This window comes from Hyperolius riggenbachi, chromosome 2 (assembly GCF_040937935.1).
Source record: "Hyperolius riggenbachi isolate aHypRig1 chromosome 2, aHypRig1.pri, whole genome shotgun sequence".
NCBI lineage: Eukaryota > Metazoa > Chordata > Amphibia > Anura > Hyperoliidae > Hyperolius > Hyperolius riggenbachi.
This window is the reverse complement of record NC_090647.1, coordinates 537,437,788-537,452,518: the sequence shown is the minus strand read 5'-3', so window position 1 is coordinate 537,452,518 and position 14,731 is coordinate 537,437,788. Positions and strand designations below refer to the sequence as shown.

At 44.2% G+C, this 14,731-nt stretch overlaps 1 protein-coding gene across 2 annotated transcripts in view; it reads right to left on the bottom strand.

Moving 5' to 3' along the window:
• Nucleotides 1-813: 813 nt before the first annotated feature.
• The window catches only part of LOC137545073 (OX-2 membrane glycoprotein-like), a 46,578-nt gene continuing 32,660 nt past the window's right edge, over nt 814-14,731 (bottom strand). For both annotated transcript variants that reach the window (XM_068266179.1, XM_068266180.1), the window contains exons 4-5: nt 7,851-7,978; nt 814-1,053 (exon numbers count right to left, since the gene is read on the bottom strand). In XM_068266179.1, coding sequence (XP_068122280.1) covers nt 988-1,053; nt 7,851-7,978 — 194 coding nt within the window. In that variant the 3' untranslated portion in view covers nt 814-987. The remainder of the gene's footprint in view (nt 1,054-7,850; nt 7,979-14,731) is intronic.

Below are 14,731 nucleotides of genomic sequence, written 5' to 3'. Positions count from 1 at the left end.
ATTATTTCTTCCTGTGATACAATGACAGCAGCCATTTTGTTTGTAAACATTACACAGAGGCAGGCTTATCTGTATCTTGAGCACTCAGCCTGTGAAAAAACCTAATCCCTCCCCCTCCTCCCTCCTCCCCTCTGCCTCTGAAAGTTGCTGTCAGTTATATATCAGCAGATGTCAGTTACAACTGAATGTGCAAGGTAATGTCCACGTTTGCCTATGGCTCAAGTGGGTGCTATTACAGTTTAACATTGTGCTGACCAGGAAGCTGCTATGGGGTAATGGCCATTTTTAAAATGGAGGACGAAGAATTTCATTGATCACTCCAGACAAATGGGACACAGGAGAGGAGAAAGAGATTGAGGAGTAGACTACACAGGAGGTAAGTATAACCTGTGTATGGTTATTTTGACTTTTTTATTTTCAGTTCAGGTTCTCTTTAAAGAGACTCTGTAACAAATTGTTGAGCCTTATTTCATCTATCCTATAAGTTCCTATACCTGTTCTAATGTGGTCTGTGTTACTGCAGCCTTTTCTAGTTGCACTGTCTCTGTAATAAATCTTATCTGCTTTCCTCTGTCGGCTCTGACAGCTGAGGCTGGAATGTGTGGAATGTGCAGCACTGCTTGTCATTGGCAGAAGCTTTACACACCCTCTCCAATCTCTGCATGAGTCACACAGTAAGCTGTTCTCAGCCTATGATACTCTGGTTAGAAACCAAGTCTTTTGTTTGTAAGCACTGCCTAAAACTGTTAATTACAAGCCAGGATTGCAGCAGGGAGTGGCAGAAACAGCACAGAGGGGCACAGGAGAACATAATGAATAGAATGGTATGCTTTTTATTGTAAGAATTTTAGAGTACAGATTCTCTTTAAAGTTAGGATGCAGTGCTGCGATAATATGAGGACATGCATGGGACTTTGGGGCTTTGTAAACACTGGACTGGACGTAGCTTATTGGGCTATCAGCACATCATTCTTTTCACTTTTCACTCTACACTGTCAATAAGGTCTTCTGTTGGATACTTGTAGAGGATAACCAATTTTGTGGCTGAAAGACCTAAAAGAAAAAGAAACATTTATTTGTAAAAGTAGCTAGATATATGTTTTCACAATCCATGCCACAGAGGCCTCCAAAACTGACATTACAGGGAACCAGAAATGAGAGAAATATAAGCTACCACCTTGCTATCAGCTTTTAAACATGCCATCTGTTTGGCTGCTGTATTATTATTTCTTCTTACCGTATATACTCGCATACAAGCCGAATTTTTGACCCCCAAAAAGGGGGTCAAAAGTTGGGGGGTCGGCTTGTATGCGAGTCTTTCCTGGTGGTCGGGTGGTCCGCGCCCCCCTCCCCCCGCGGCCGCCGCTGCTATTACCTGCTTAGGCAGCGGCCGCTTCCTAATCCGCGTTCTCCTTCTCATGTTGCATATACTGTAAGTGTATCACAGCAGCGCGCCCGGCGCTGCTGCTGTGACAATGAAGGGGGGCAGGAAAGAGCGGTTCCCCTGGTAACAGTGATACAGATCGCTGCTACAGGGAGCCGCGCTCTTTCCTGCCCCCCTTCATCGTCACAGCAGCAGCGCCGTGCACGCTGCTGTGATACACTTATATGCAACATGAGACGGGGAACGCGGATTAGAGGAAGCCGCTGCCTATGCAGGTAATAGCAGCGGCGGCCGCGGGGGGAGGGGGGAGCACTATACTTGGGCACTATACTAGCTATACTGGGCATTTTACTAGCTATACTGGGCACTATACTGGCTATGCTGGGCACTATACTAGCTATACTGGGCACTATACTAGCTAAACTGGGCACTTTACTAGCTATACTGGGCATTATACTAGCTATACTGGACACTACCTACCTATACTGGGCACTATACTGGCTAAACTGGGCACTTTACTAGCCATACTGGGGCACTATACTAGCCATACTGGGGCACTATACTAGCCATACTGGGGTACTATACTAGCTAAACTGGGCACTATACTAGCTAAACTGGGCACTTTACTAGCTATACTGGGCACTTTACTAGCTATACTGGGCACTTTACTAGCTATACTGGACACTACCTACCTATACTGGGCACTATACTGGCTATACTGGGCACTATACTGGCTAAACTGGGAACTTTACTAGCTATACTGGGCACTATACTAGCTATACTGGGCACTACCTACCTATACTGGGCACTATACTGGCTATACTGGGCACTACACTAGCTATACTGGGCACTTTACTAGATATACTGGGCACTTTACTAGCTATACTGGGCACTATACTAGCTAAACTGGGTACTTTACTAGCTATACTGGGCACTATACTAGCTATACTGGGCACTATACTAGCTATACTGAGGCCCTACCCACCCATACTGGGCACTATACTAGCTATACTGGGACACACTGGGGGGCTGCACCAATCCAGCATTTCCTACCCCCGGCTTATATGGGGGTCAATCATTTTCCCCTAGTTTTTCAGGGAAAAGTTGGGGGGTCGGCTTATATACGGGTCGGCTTATATGCGAGTATATGCGGTATTTGTTATTTATACAGCACCAACATCTTCTGTAGCGCTGCACATAGCACAATACAAATATTGGGGAACATTATCTACATGAGAAGTTCAAGACACTGTACAATCATGACATCCATAGTTACATAGTTTGGTTGAAAAAAGACATCCATCCATCAAGTTCAAACAGAAAAAAAACAAACACCACCCTGCCTACACATGTCTCAGCTGGTCCACGGGAAGGTGAAAAAACTTACATGCCCTGGGCCAATTAGCCTTAAAAGGTAAAAATTCCTTACCGACTCCAGATGGCAGTCAGATAAATACCTGGATCAACTCTCCCAGGAATCACCTAGTAATTATAGCGGAGGATACCGTTCAATGCAAAGAAAGCATTTCAACGCTCTTTAAATGCAGATATTAGGGATGGTCGGAAAGGGCGATTTTGGATTGCGTGGAAATTCGGAATTCCGTCAGAACGAAATTCCCTAACCGTTACATTCCGTTGGTATTGCGCGGAATTCCACAGAATTCCGCGATCCGGCGGTACAATTTCAGTAATCTCTTTGAAAACCTTGTTTTTGAAACATTGTGGGCCATGGGACCTAGTGGCTGTTCCACCGGTCATTTTTTTTTTTTTGGAGCAGCAGGAGTTGTCTTAGGCCATGGGACCTAGAGGTGGTTCCACAGCAGTCATTATAATTTTTTTGGGGAGAGCAGCAGGAGTTATCATAGGCCATGGGACCTAGAGGTGGCTCCACAGCAGTCATTATAATTTTTTTTGGGAGCAGCAGGAGTTGTCACAGGCCATGGGACCTAGAGGTGGTTCCACGGCAGTTGTCAATATAGCAACATTTTAATTTACTCTGACAAATCTTGAATCAGTGAGATGGGCCTTGTAATTGTCACTGATACATGACTCGTTCATTTTTATGAACGTTAGTATGTCCACGTTGTCTGTAACTAGCTTCCAGTCCCTCAGACTGGGTAGAGTGTTCCTGATCTAAATAATCGACAACTCTCTTCGCCTGCTGCTCTGTCAATATTTTCCTGCATGCGAACACAGGGAAGAGATCTCTGACCAGGGGGGAACGCTTCCTGCTGCTGCCACCCTCAACCTGATCACGTACTTTGCATGATCCACCAACACCACCATCACTCCATTTTCTTTTAGGAGTGGCAGGAAATTGCTGCTGCTCTTACTCCATTCTTTTGGGGCCACAAACTTTATTGGGGAAGGGGTATGAGCGACAGAACAGATAAGAAAATAAGGGGGTGAAATAAAAAAAATAAATCCAAAAAACAAAATAAAGAAAAAAAAATGAACTTAGAAAACAAAAAAACAAAAAAACTTGCAGTACACTCAACTAATCAATCACCTAACTCACTCTCACTCTGACACTAAGCCTGCGGCCTGGCTGGTAAAGGCCCATACACACGGGCTACAACTGTCACCACAAACACGTGGCACACGCATGTTGCGGCGACACGTCCTCCGTGTGTATGAGGCGCGCACCACGAACTGTCGCTACTCAGAGCTGTCGCCTGGCGATTGACTTGGCCAATCGCCGGCAACAGCTGTCACAGCAACCGTCGTGTGTATGTGCGGACTAGCGAGAGCTATCCACAGCCAGAAGGGAGCTTCCAGCGGGGGGACGAAACTTTCGGCGACAGCTTCCACCGCATCTCTGCCTGTTGGGCAGAGACGTGTAGCAACAGGCAGAGACGTGTAGACAGTTGTCGCTCAGGTGGAACTGTCGCCGAGCTGTTGCGCACACGTCTCCTGTGTGCTAGCAGCAGCAACAACGGTGCCCCGTGTGTATCAGCCTTAACCCTCTCCACACAGCAACTACTAGCACACTATACTACAACCTATCACTCAAAAAACTACTGTCTACTGTCACTACTGTCACTCTCTCACAAATACACCTAACTACTACTAATAATACCTCACACTCAATCTAATTCTCTCTCTCAGTCTTTAAAAAGACTTCTGTTTACTATACAGTCTTTAAAAAGACTTTTGTTTTATGTTGAAACAACTAATATGGGTCTGTCTCTCCTCTCTCTCCAACAGCAGACCCACAAGCTTCGTGACTGCACACCTCTCTTATATACAAAATGGGTGGGATAGCTGATGATAGGTAGCTAGGAGCTGGTTGCTAACGTAGGATTGGTTGTTTTTTGTTAAGACTCTAATTGGTGCTGAAATTCCTATTTTCATGCAGAAATCCTGTTTTCACTTTTCAGCTTCTGTCTAGGGTCTTCCTTCTGGTTGGCTTAAAAAATCTGCATTCCGACGGAATTCCGCATAGCAATTCCGGAATTACCGTTTAGCGCTAGAGCAATTCCGTTCTGTCGCATCGGAAATCTGAATTCCGCGGAATTCGGTGAGCATCCCTAGCAGATATAGAGTGTGCCATAACTACTACCTAAGGTAAGATGTTCCAGAATTTAACCACTCTCACTGTGAAGGATCCAGCAATACAAGCACAAATACATACATAATGTGTGGTTTGAGGTAACACTAAATTTGGTACACATTCATATGGCATTTACAGCAAATTTGGCAATAAATTTGTGCATGGTATCCCTCAATTCATTTTGGAACATACCACCTAATTACAAAGGATGAGGGTAGATCCAAAATGAACTTTGACGGGTGAGAATGGGTGGAAATTGTGATCCTGGACACACCTCCACTTGTCTAAGGCTGGGCTCCGACTACAGCCTAAAATGGCCTGATAGACAGAAAAGACCAAAATGGACAAAATGGAAATGTGGACAGATCCTATGTTAAATGACCAGTACTGCAAAACATTGTAAAATGTAAAATTCATGTGTACACAAATACACATGAAGTACATTTGTTCTAGAGTAAAATACTTTATAAATTACTTTTCGCCTATGTTGCTTTTGCTTGCAGTGCATAGATTTGACCAGTTTTATACTAGTCCATCTCCTTATGGGGAATTCTCTGTGTTTCCTTTATTCTTTCCAAAAGCACTCCCTGGACAGGACCTATTCCATATTTCTATGCACTCTATCTTGGCAGTTGGACTAAGCAACTGCCGTTCAGTGAAAACCCTGAGAATCTCCTATGAGGAAATGGACTATTCCAAAATCTGTGAGATGTTACAATCTACTGTAAGTGACAGCAACATAAGACATAGTGCATTTTACTCTTGGACAAATGCACATTTTATACATATACATGCACATATATTTTATATATATTTTTGTATTCCTTTATCATTTGTGCTAATGCAAATATCTGCTAATGGGAGTCAATAGCAGAAATTTGGACAGCCAATAAATAGTGGGTGCTGGGCCCATACTACCATTTTTTTGTTTGTTTTTTAAATGATTTTCAAAAGATTGTTTTGACATTTTTAAATGTATTGTTTTTGAAACGTATTTTTTTGTGTTTATATTATTTGAGGCAAGGGTGGATATGTGGGAAGGCGGTTATGTTTAGGCATCAGGAAGGGGGGTTTTAAAGTTAGGCGTCAGGAAGGGGGTTTTTAGGGTTAGGCGTCAGGAACGGAGGTTTAGGGTTAGGTGCTAGGAAGTGGGGTTTTAGGGTTAGGCGTCAGAAAGGGGGGGTTAAAGTTTATTCATCAGGAAGGGGGGTTTTAGGGTTAGGCAACAGGAAGGGGGGGGGGGTTAAAGTTAGGCGCCAAGAAGGGGGGTTTTAGGGTTAGGCGTCAGGAAGGGAGGTTTAGGGTTAGGCGTCAGGAAGGGGGGTTTTAGGGTTAGGCATCAGGAAGGGGGGGGGTTAAAGTTAGGCGCCAGGAAGGGGGGTTTTAGGGTTAGGCGTCAGGAAGGGAGGTTTAGGGTTAGGTGTCAGGGAGGGGGGTGGTAGGGTTAGGCGTCAGGGAGAGGGGTTTAAGGTTAGGCATTGGAGGCAGGAGGGTCCTGTGTGAGAGTAGAGTTTAGTTGTAGTAAAATATCGGTAACATTTACCAATGTTTTACTAGCGTCATTACCACGGTAATATTTTTCTGTTTTCATTTGGTGCCCAGTTCACAACGATATTCATCGTTTAGATTTATATCAGCTTCACCTGGCACCCATTTTTTGTCGTGCCCCTTTTTCATGCATGCCCAAGAACCACCACATGCTATAGCTGCACTGTGATACCAGTACAATGCAGCAGGTGGAGCTGCAGAACAAATGTGGAGGTATAGCACTTGGTAGTACTTGGTTTGCTTGACAATAATAGTATAGGATGCTTAGATTTGGTACCAGATAACTAGGTTATTGGCATATGTTATTGTTGCGATGCCCAAATATCAGCCGGTGGATTCAAACTCAGCTGCAGCCTACTGTAGCTGAAACCGAAGTGGCCTGGCACTTATACCAGGCATCAGGGCTGAGCCGAGGCAGAGGCGAGAGAGGCTCCAGCCTCAGGGCGCAGTATAGGGAGGGGCACACAACTCACTCAGCTATCATTCCCCTATTGTGTTAGAAGCAGAGAGAAGTAAGAAAAGGGGATACATGGCAGTGGCTGCAAGCCAGATAACTAGAGATTAAGATGTTGGGGGCCCTGGGGTGCCTAACCCTAAGACGCCCCTAGTGGTGCCTAACCCTAAGACCCCCCTGGTGGTGCCTAACCCTAAATCTCTCCTGGTGGGGCCTAACCCTAAGACTCCCCTGGTGGTGCCTAACCCTAAATCTCCCTTGGTGGTGCCTAACCCTAACCACCCCCCTGGTGGTGCCCCACCCTAAAGCCCCCCTTAGTGATCGCTTTATTATGTGGAGAATAATGTTTTACAAATAGTGACTGTAAAAAATATATTACAATTTACTTTACGTACTGATCGCTTTATTTTGTGAATAATAATGTTTTACAAACAGTAAGGGATAAAATATAAAATAATGTTTTAGTTAAATATGATAAATATGTTTAGTATTTTTGTAAACGTTATTCGTCACGGGCGCATTTTCTAAACTTAAATCATCACAAGCGCCGTTAGAAAACATTAAAAATCTCCGGACGCCGTTTGAAAACGTTAATAATCTCCGGCGCCCTTTTTCCCTGTTCGGCGCCCATCAAACGATATTTATTATGGGAGTGAATGGCGGCGCCCTTTTTGTCCACTTGCCTCATGCGCCCAAATTTCCTGCTTCCGAAGGGTGGGCCAAACCAGGGACAAGGTAGCTATACCCCCCCCCCCCCCCCGTATAGTGGTGCTTGCAAGGATTAAATCGCCCACGGATAACCCCCCCCCCCCCATACACACCACCACCACCAACCACCTCCTTTAGCCCCCAAATTTGGTTAACTTTTGTCACTGCTTAGCAAATATGTTACAAGGTTTTAGAATACTCACACAAAACAATTGGGCTTTCTCAGTTGATTTGCAATGCTTAGAAGTTCCCACAATAGTACATAAGCAGCCCAGTAATATAATGGCGGGAATAATATATATAAGTAACTTCAGATCATCTGTTTCCGGTCCTGTGGAATGAAGAGAAACCATCAGAAAAAACCCAATTAAAGTAGAATGTCCTCCTGTTTTAAAGCATAGATGTAATTACACATATAAATAACATGATCTATTTGCCCTCAAAAGTGAAACACTAAAATGCCCCCCCCCCCCCCCCCACCTAAATTGTTTGGATTCAGAGATCCAGCTACTGCAGTAGTGTAGTGCCCTTCTAATGGTAGTGGGTGGGGAAATGGCAGTTTACAGCTTTTATGCTTAAAGAGGAACTCCAGTGAAAATAATGTAATACAAAAGTACTTAATTTTTACAATAATTATGTATACATGATTTAGTCAGTGTTTGCCCATTGTAAAATCTTTTAAATCCCTGATTTACATTCTGACATTTATCACATGGTGACATTTTTACTGCTGGCAGGTGATGTAGCTGCTGCATGCTTTTTTGGCAGTTGGAAACAGCTGTAAACAGCTATTTCCCACAATGCAACAAGGTTCACAGACAGGAAACTGCCAGGAGTACCACAATCCTCAGAGTTTCTTGTGAAAAGGAATAGATTTCTCATGTAAAAAGGGGGTATCAGCTACTGATTAGAATAAAGATCAATTCTTGGTCGGAGTTTCTCTTTAACTACCGGATGAGGTGGAGGCTTTCCTATCATTCAGCACAAAATTCAAGGACCGCCACTCATCTACTAGTATTCACTTTATTGTATCAAAGTTAAAATTGACAACAACGGACCCTCCAAAACCCCCCACCTATTAAAACCCCCAAAACCCACACTGGAATTCAAAGGAGCGCTCCTGGTCACAACCATACTCAAACACCCACATTCATCCACCAAGGATTGATCAATCCACTAACTAGATGAATAGAGGCTAATATACTGATTTTCAGTCTGCGGTGGCTCAGTCCACTTCAATTATTCACTCCGGAGTATGACTTCCAGATAGCTAATCCTGCGGTATGGATGCACAGTCCAGAGTTTTAATCTTCAATAACTGCAACATACTTCTGCATATCCATGTCTTTTAACACTTCCTTATGTGAACGTAAGTGTACAGTCCCTCTTCTGAACACCATGCCATCATATTACAACCTGGCTTCCGCCCGGCTGGATGATTTTCAAACAAAGTTTCCCTTCAGCATAAAGGTATTACCTTCTCGCCGACGATTCTAATGGCAAGGACTTCCTTCTGCGGCGTCCCGCAGTATACAGGTACCTGTATTCGTGACTGTTTGCCGGCTGACCGTGTATCACGCATCCCTTCGTATGGACGCCAGTGCTGCTCCTCGTATCCAGCGTGTAGGCCACGCCCACATACGCGTTACGCCCACCAACGTGAGCTTCGTCAGTGTGATGACACTGTGGCTGGGTGATAGTGGGAACACCCTCTTCCTTTTAAAAACATGAATGTCCTATATCCACGCCTCTCTTTGGGTTCACTTTGATTCTGCGCTCTAGGTGTTTTTGGAGATGTGTTAGGAGATATATATCTCCTTAAATTCAAAGTAAGGGAAACTGAATCAAACTGAATCAAAGTGAACCCAAAGAGAGGCGTGGATATAGGACATTCATGTTTTTAAAAGGAAGAGGGTGTTCCCACTATCACCCAGCCACAGCGTCATCACACTGACGAAGCTCACGTTGGTGGGCGTAACGCGTATGTGGGCGTGGCCTACACGCTGGATACGAGGAGCAGCACTGGCGTCCATACGAAGGGATGCGTGATACACGGTCAGCCGGCAAACAGTCACGAATACAGGTACCTGTATACTGCGGGACGCCGCAGAAGGAAGTCCTTGCCATTAGAATCGGCGGCGAGAAGGTAATACCTTTATGCTGAAGGGAAACTTTGTTTGAAAATTATCCAGCCGGGCGGAAGCCAGGTTGTAATATGATGGCATGGTGTTCAGAAGAGGGACTGTACACTTACGTTCACATAAGGAAGTGTTAAAAGACATGGCTATGCAGAAGTATGTTGCAGTTATTGAAGATTAAAACTCTGGACTGTGCATCCATACTGCAGGATTAGCTATCTGGAAGTCATACTCCGGAGTGAATTATTGAAGTGGACTGAGCCACCGCAGACTGAAAATCAGTATATTAGCCTCTATTCATCTAGTTAGTGGATTAATCAATCCTTGGTGGATGAATGTGGGTGTTTGAGTATGGTTGTGACCAGGAGCGCTCCTTTGAATTCCAGTGTGGGTTTTGGGGGTTTTAATAGGTGGGGGGTTTTGGGGGGTCTGTTGTTGTCAATTTTAACTTTGATACAATAAAGTGACTACTAGTAGATGAGTGGCGGTCCTTGAATTTTGTGCTGATCGATTGATATTGGTCCTGCCTTCCCTCACATTGTGTGAGGTTTACTAGTGGAATTACGATCTGTGCGCCAGATTTATTAATATGGCTTTCCTATCATCTTGGGCAGCATAAAGCAGAAGAGAGCTTGACAGGTGTTTAATTGAAATGGACATATTTATGTGGACTATAATAGTCGATGCATGAGGCGCCTCCTTCTAATTGAAGTTTATATATTAAAATTACCTGGCTGTATGGGTCTCTTACTTCCGTTTATTTTCTGTAGAGGTGAGTAAGTTTACTGGACCTAAAGTAGTCCAGACTCCTCCCCCTATAACATCATCACCCACAAAAAAATAGTTGGGGGGGGGGTGCAGTCTTTCCCCGTCAATGCAATTTCCCGACCCCGCCGTGATGGTAAGAGATTCATTCTTTGTGACCAGCACTGCTGGAACAATAATATACACTCTTTGTGATATACTTTTCTATACGGATCATGGGTCATGTGGATGACATTTCCAAAGGGAAGTTCTCTGGAACAGCTCCATCAAATATGAATACTGTATGAGCAATTACTGTACATAGTCACCTATGCACCTTTCCTGACAGAGATATAAGTTTGATGTTGGCAGACATGAGAAATGAGAAACCACCACCATCAAAGGCACGAGCTATGCCTAAATGCCCACTGCAAAACCTGGCTGCCTGGTAAGTCTGCTCCCAATATTGGGTTGCAAACAGTGTAATGTCCAGGAATAAAACCCAGGCCTCTAGTTCTGCCTGGCAAGCCCCCGTGCTGTAACAACCAATCTCCATGCTCATGGCTTTAGTGGCCACAAAAGAGCACAAGAACTGCTGACTCCATGGTGGAGAAGGTGCTTTTGTCTTAAAGTTGCAACAATTGGAACGGGGTTCCTACAGCTAGGTGAATTCCTGCCCAAATAGTCTAATGCATAGGGAGTTTCTTAGACTGGCTCACCTACATTGATTATTCCTTGAAGAAACCCTTAAAGTGTACCCGAGTCGAAGCTCGGGTATACAAAATCAGATACTTACCTAAAGAGAGGGAAGCCTCAGGATCCTACTGAGGCTTCTCTCTCTAGTGCGGCCTCGATCTGATTGGCGCTAATGAGATCAGGGCTGCACAGCTCCTCTTCCGTATTAATGACTGCACAATACTCGACTGAGCCCGCCCGTGCATGTGCAGTAAGCTGGAGCCATGGGCTCAATGCTACTGCACATGAGCAGGCTGGCTCAGGCGGTTACAGCACAGCCATAAATACGGAAGTGGAGCTGCGCGTCTCTGATTCGGAGGGGGACCGCGCTCTGCAATGGGGGGCTGCCAACAAGAGGGGGAAACCTCAATAGGATCCTGAGGCTTCCCTCTCTGCAGTTTCACAACTTGTTTTGAACCTGAGCTTCGGGTTCACTTTATAGTAGACCAATATTAATGTTGATTATTGGCCATTGTGGACAAGTAAGCTGGGTGTTTATATGTCAATCTGTAAACCTAAGTGGAAAATAAACAGCACACTCACATAATAATACAGATATTTGTACTCTGTGGCTCCTCCCCCAGGTCCAGTGGAAAAAAATATGTGAAAGTGACCATTCTGTAGTGCCATGCTAGCCTCCCCCCCATCTCTCATGTGACACCACTCCATTGGCACTGAGGCTATGTGGGGAAGCAGCCACAACTTGGCAGCTTTGGAAAGTGCCATGAGCACCAATATCATGGCATATGTGCACAGATTGGGGGACATACCAGGAGTGTGGAGGGGAGTTCTTTGGAAGGCCCTGGAAGATGTGTGGATGGGAGGCAGCTGCACACAATGACAGCAAGCCTGCTAAGATTCAACCTCAGTGTTTACCGTGAGAGTGACACTATAGCGAAAAAACAAAAACGTATGATATAATCAATTGTATGTGTAGTACGGATAATTAACCACTTCCCAACTGAGGGGTTTTACCCCCTGACCACCAGAGCACTTTTCACCTTTCAGCGCTCCTTCCATTCATTCGTCTATAATATTATCATTACTTATCGCAATGAAATGAACTATATCTTGTTTTTTTCACCACCAATTAGGCTTTCTTTAGGTGGGACATTATGCCAAGAATAATTTTATTGTAAATGTGTTTTAATGGGAAAATAGGAAAAAATGTGGGAAAAAACTTATTATTTTTCAGTTTTCGGCCTTTATAGTTTTTAAATAATGCATGCTACTGTAATTAAAACCCATTAAATGTATATGCCTATTTATCCCGGTTATAAAACCGTTTAAATTATGTCCCTATCACAATGTTTGCCGCCAATATTTTAGTTGGAAATAAAGGTGCATTTTTTTCAGTTTTGCGTCCATCCCTAATTACAAGCCCATAGTTTATAAAGTAACAGTGTTATACCCTCTTGACATAAATATTTAAAAAGTTCAGTCCCTAAGGTAACTATTTATGTATTTTTTTTAAATTGTAAGTTTTTTATTATTTTTTTTAATTACAAAAAAAAAAAAATTGGGGAGTGTGGGAGGTAAGGAGTTAATTTTTTGTGTAAAACAAGTTTATTTGTGTGTAAAAAATGGTTAGGGTGTAGTTTTACTATTTGGCCACAAGATGGCAACATTACCAATTTGTTTCATGCGACCTGCAAGCGTCCTTCCGGACGCTTGCAGGAAGTAGAAAGAGGCTGGGACTTTGTTATTGCTCACAATGATCACGCTGCTCAGCCGAGCGGCAGCAGATCATTGCGGGGCTGAGATCAACGAACGGGAATGGATTTTCCCGTTCGTTGATCTCTGGGCGAGCGGGCGGCGGCGTGTTTACTAGCGGCGGGAGTGCGCAGAGTACGGATTTCTCCGTCCCTGGGGGTGAAAGGATGGAAAAAGGGCCGGAGAAATCCGTACGCGCGGGGGTAAAGTGGTTAATACAACATCAGTAACAAAGAAAAGAGTCTTATATTTTTATTTTCAGTTATATAGCTTTTTTTTATAGCATTGCATCATTCTCTAATATTTGCAGTTTACAAATTACACTCTGCATGTTAAACTATGAAATACAGCAGAGCTAATGCTCCTTTGAACTCCTCTGAAGGAAAATCTTATCTGAAGTTTTCTTTCATTGTTTCTTTGATATATGAGTGTCATAGGAGCCCTGGTGGCTGGAACGCGAAATGCCTTCCAAACGGTTCCAGCGCACAGAACGTGCAAACTGTGGTCACAGTCAATGCGCAGAAACCGTTGGGAATTGGCCGCAGACAAACCAGAAGGGAGCCTGTGGGTTACGGAAATACACTTTACACACTATTTCAGGGTATATCTGCCACCACCACTGGTATGGGCCAGTCTTCCCTGCCGCGTGACTGACTGAACCTGCAAATAAAAATTTCAGGGTATATCTGCCACCACCACTGGTATGGGCCAGTCTTCCCTGCCGCGTGACTGACTGAACCTGCAAATAAAACGGTTAAAACACGCTGTATTCTGTCTAGATATCAATAATAGTAGCGACTCTTCAGAGACCTGAGTTCAGTTTCTGTGTATGGCTGTATAGCAGGTGTAGCGGAACAGTAAACGACTTTGATAAAGTCTTTATTTACGTGCAATATAAATAATTAATATATACAGAAAATCGTTAAAATCAACAATTATAGAGACAAATGATAACACAGTATAAAAGAAACTAAAAGGAATAAAAAATACTTAGATTTGTAGAAATATGTCCTTTTGTGGGAAAAACTTGTAGAGTTCCTTTTGTTTCAGTTCAAAGTTCAGACCAGGTGGATGCGAGCATATCCTCAAGCTGGCACAGATGTGATCAAGATGGTGTTTCAAGGTGGAGGACACTTGCGTTTCAGCCTGTCAATAGTTTTATCACCCATCGCTGCGGGGAGTGGCTATGACAGGCACAAGTCCAGCCTCGGGAGGATGGAGCAAGGGCTGTCCCATCCTTACAGACCCTCAGACTGACAGAATTGTAGTTCGGCCCGTCTTGGGGTGCACGTGGGGGCAGTTAAAACCTATACCGCATATTCACACTCAGTATGATTTTACGAATCCTAGGACATGAAATATGACAGGTCTATCATGAAAATCCCCCCCCCCCCGTCTCTTCAAACCCATATTGCTATGAGAGTTTAGGGGACAGAGTTCTGGGAATTTCACAGAACCAGCACCGGGACTCATGCTACACTTTCCCCACATTTGGCGAAGCTGCCATCTCAGAAACCCCAGAAATATGACAGAACTGGGGAGTTATGGATTATGCTATGAGCCTCAGGTCATTCAGGGTGTGTGCTGGCAGCTGGCTTCCCTTTGATCCTTCCCAGGGAGCAAGGTGTCAAGTCCTCCCGGGGATTTTTAGCCTGCCTGGCTGAAGCTAGGCCTCCATATCAGAGTGAAACAGCTGGCATATCCTCTGAGGGTCCATTAGCTCTCCAGGGGGCCGGAGAACCAGCTTGTTACAG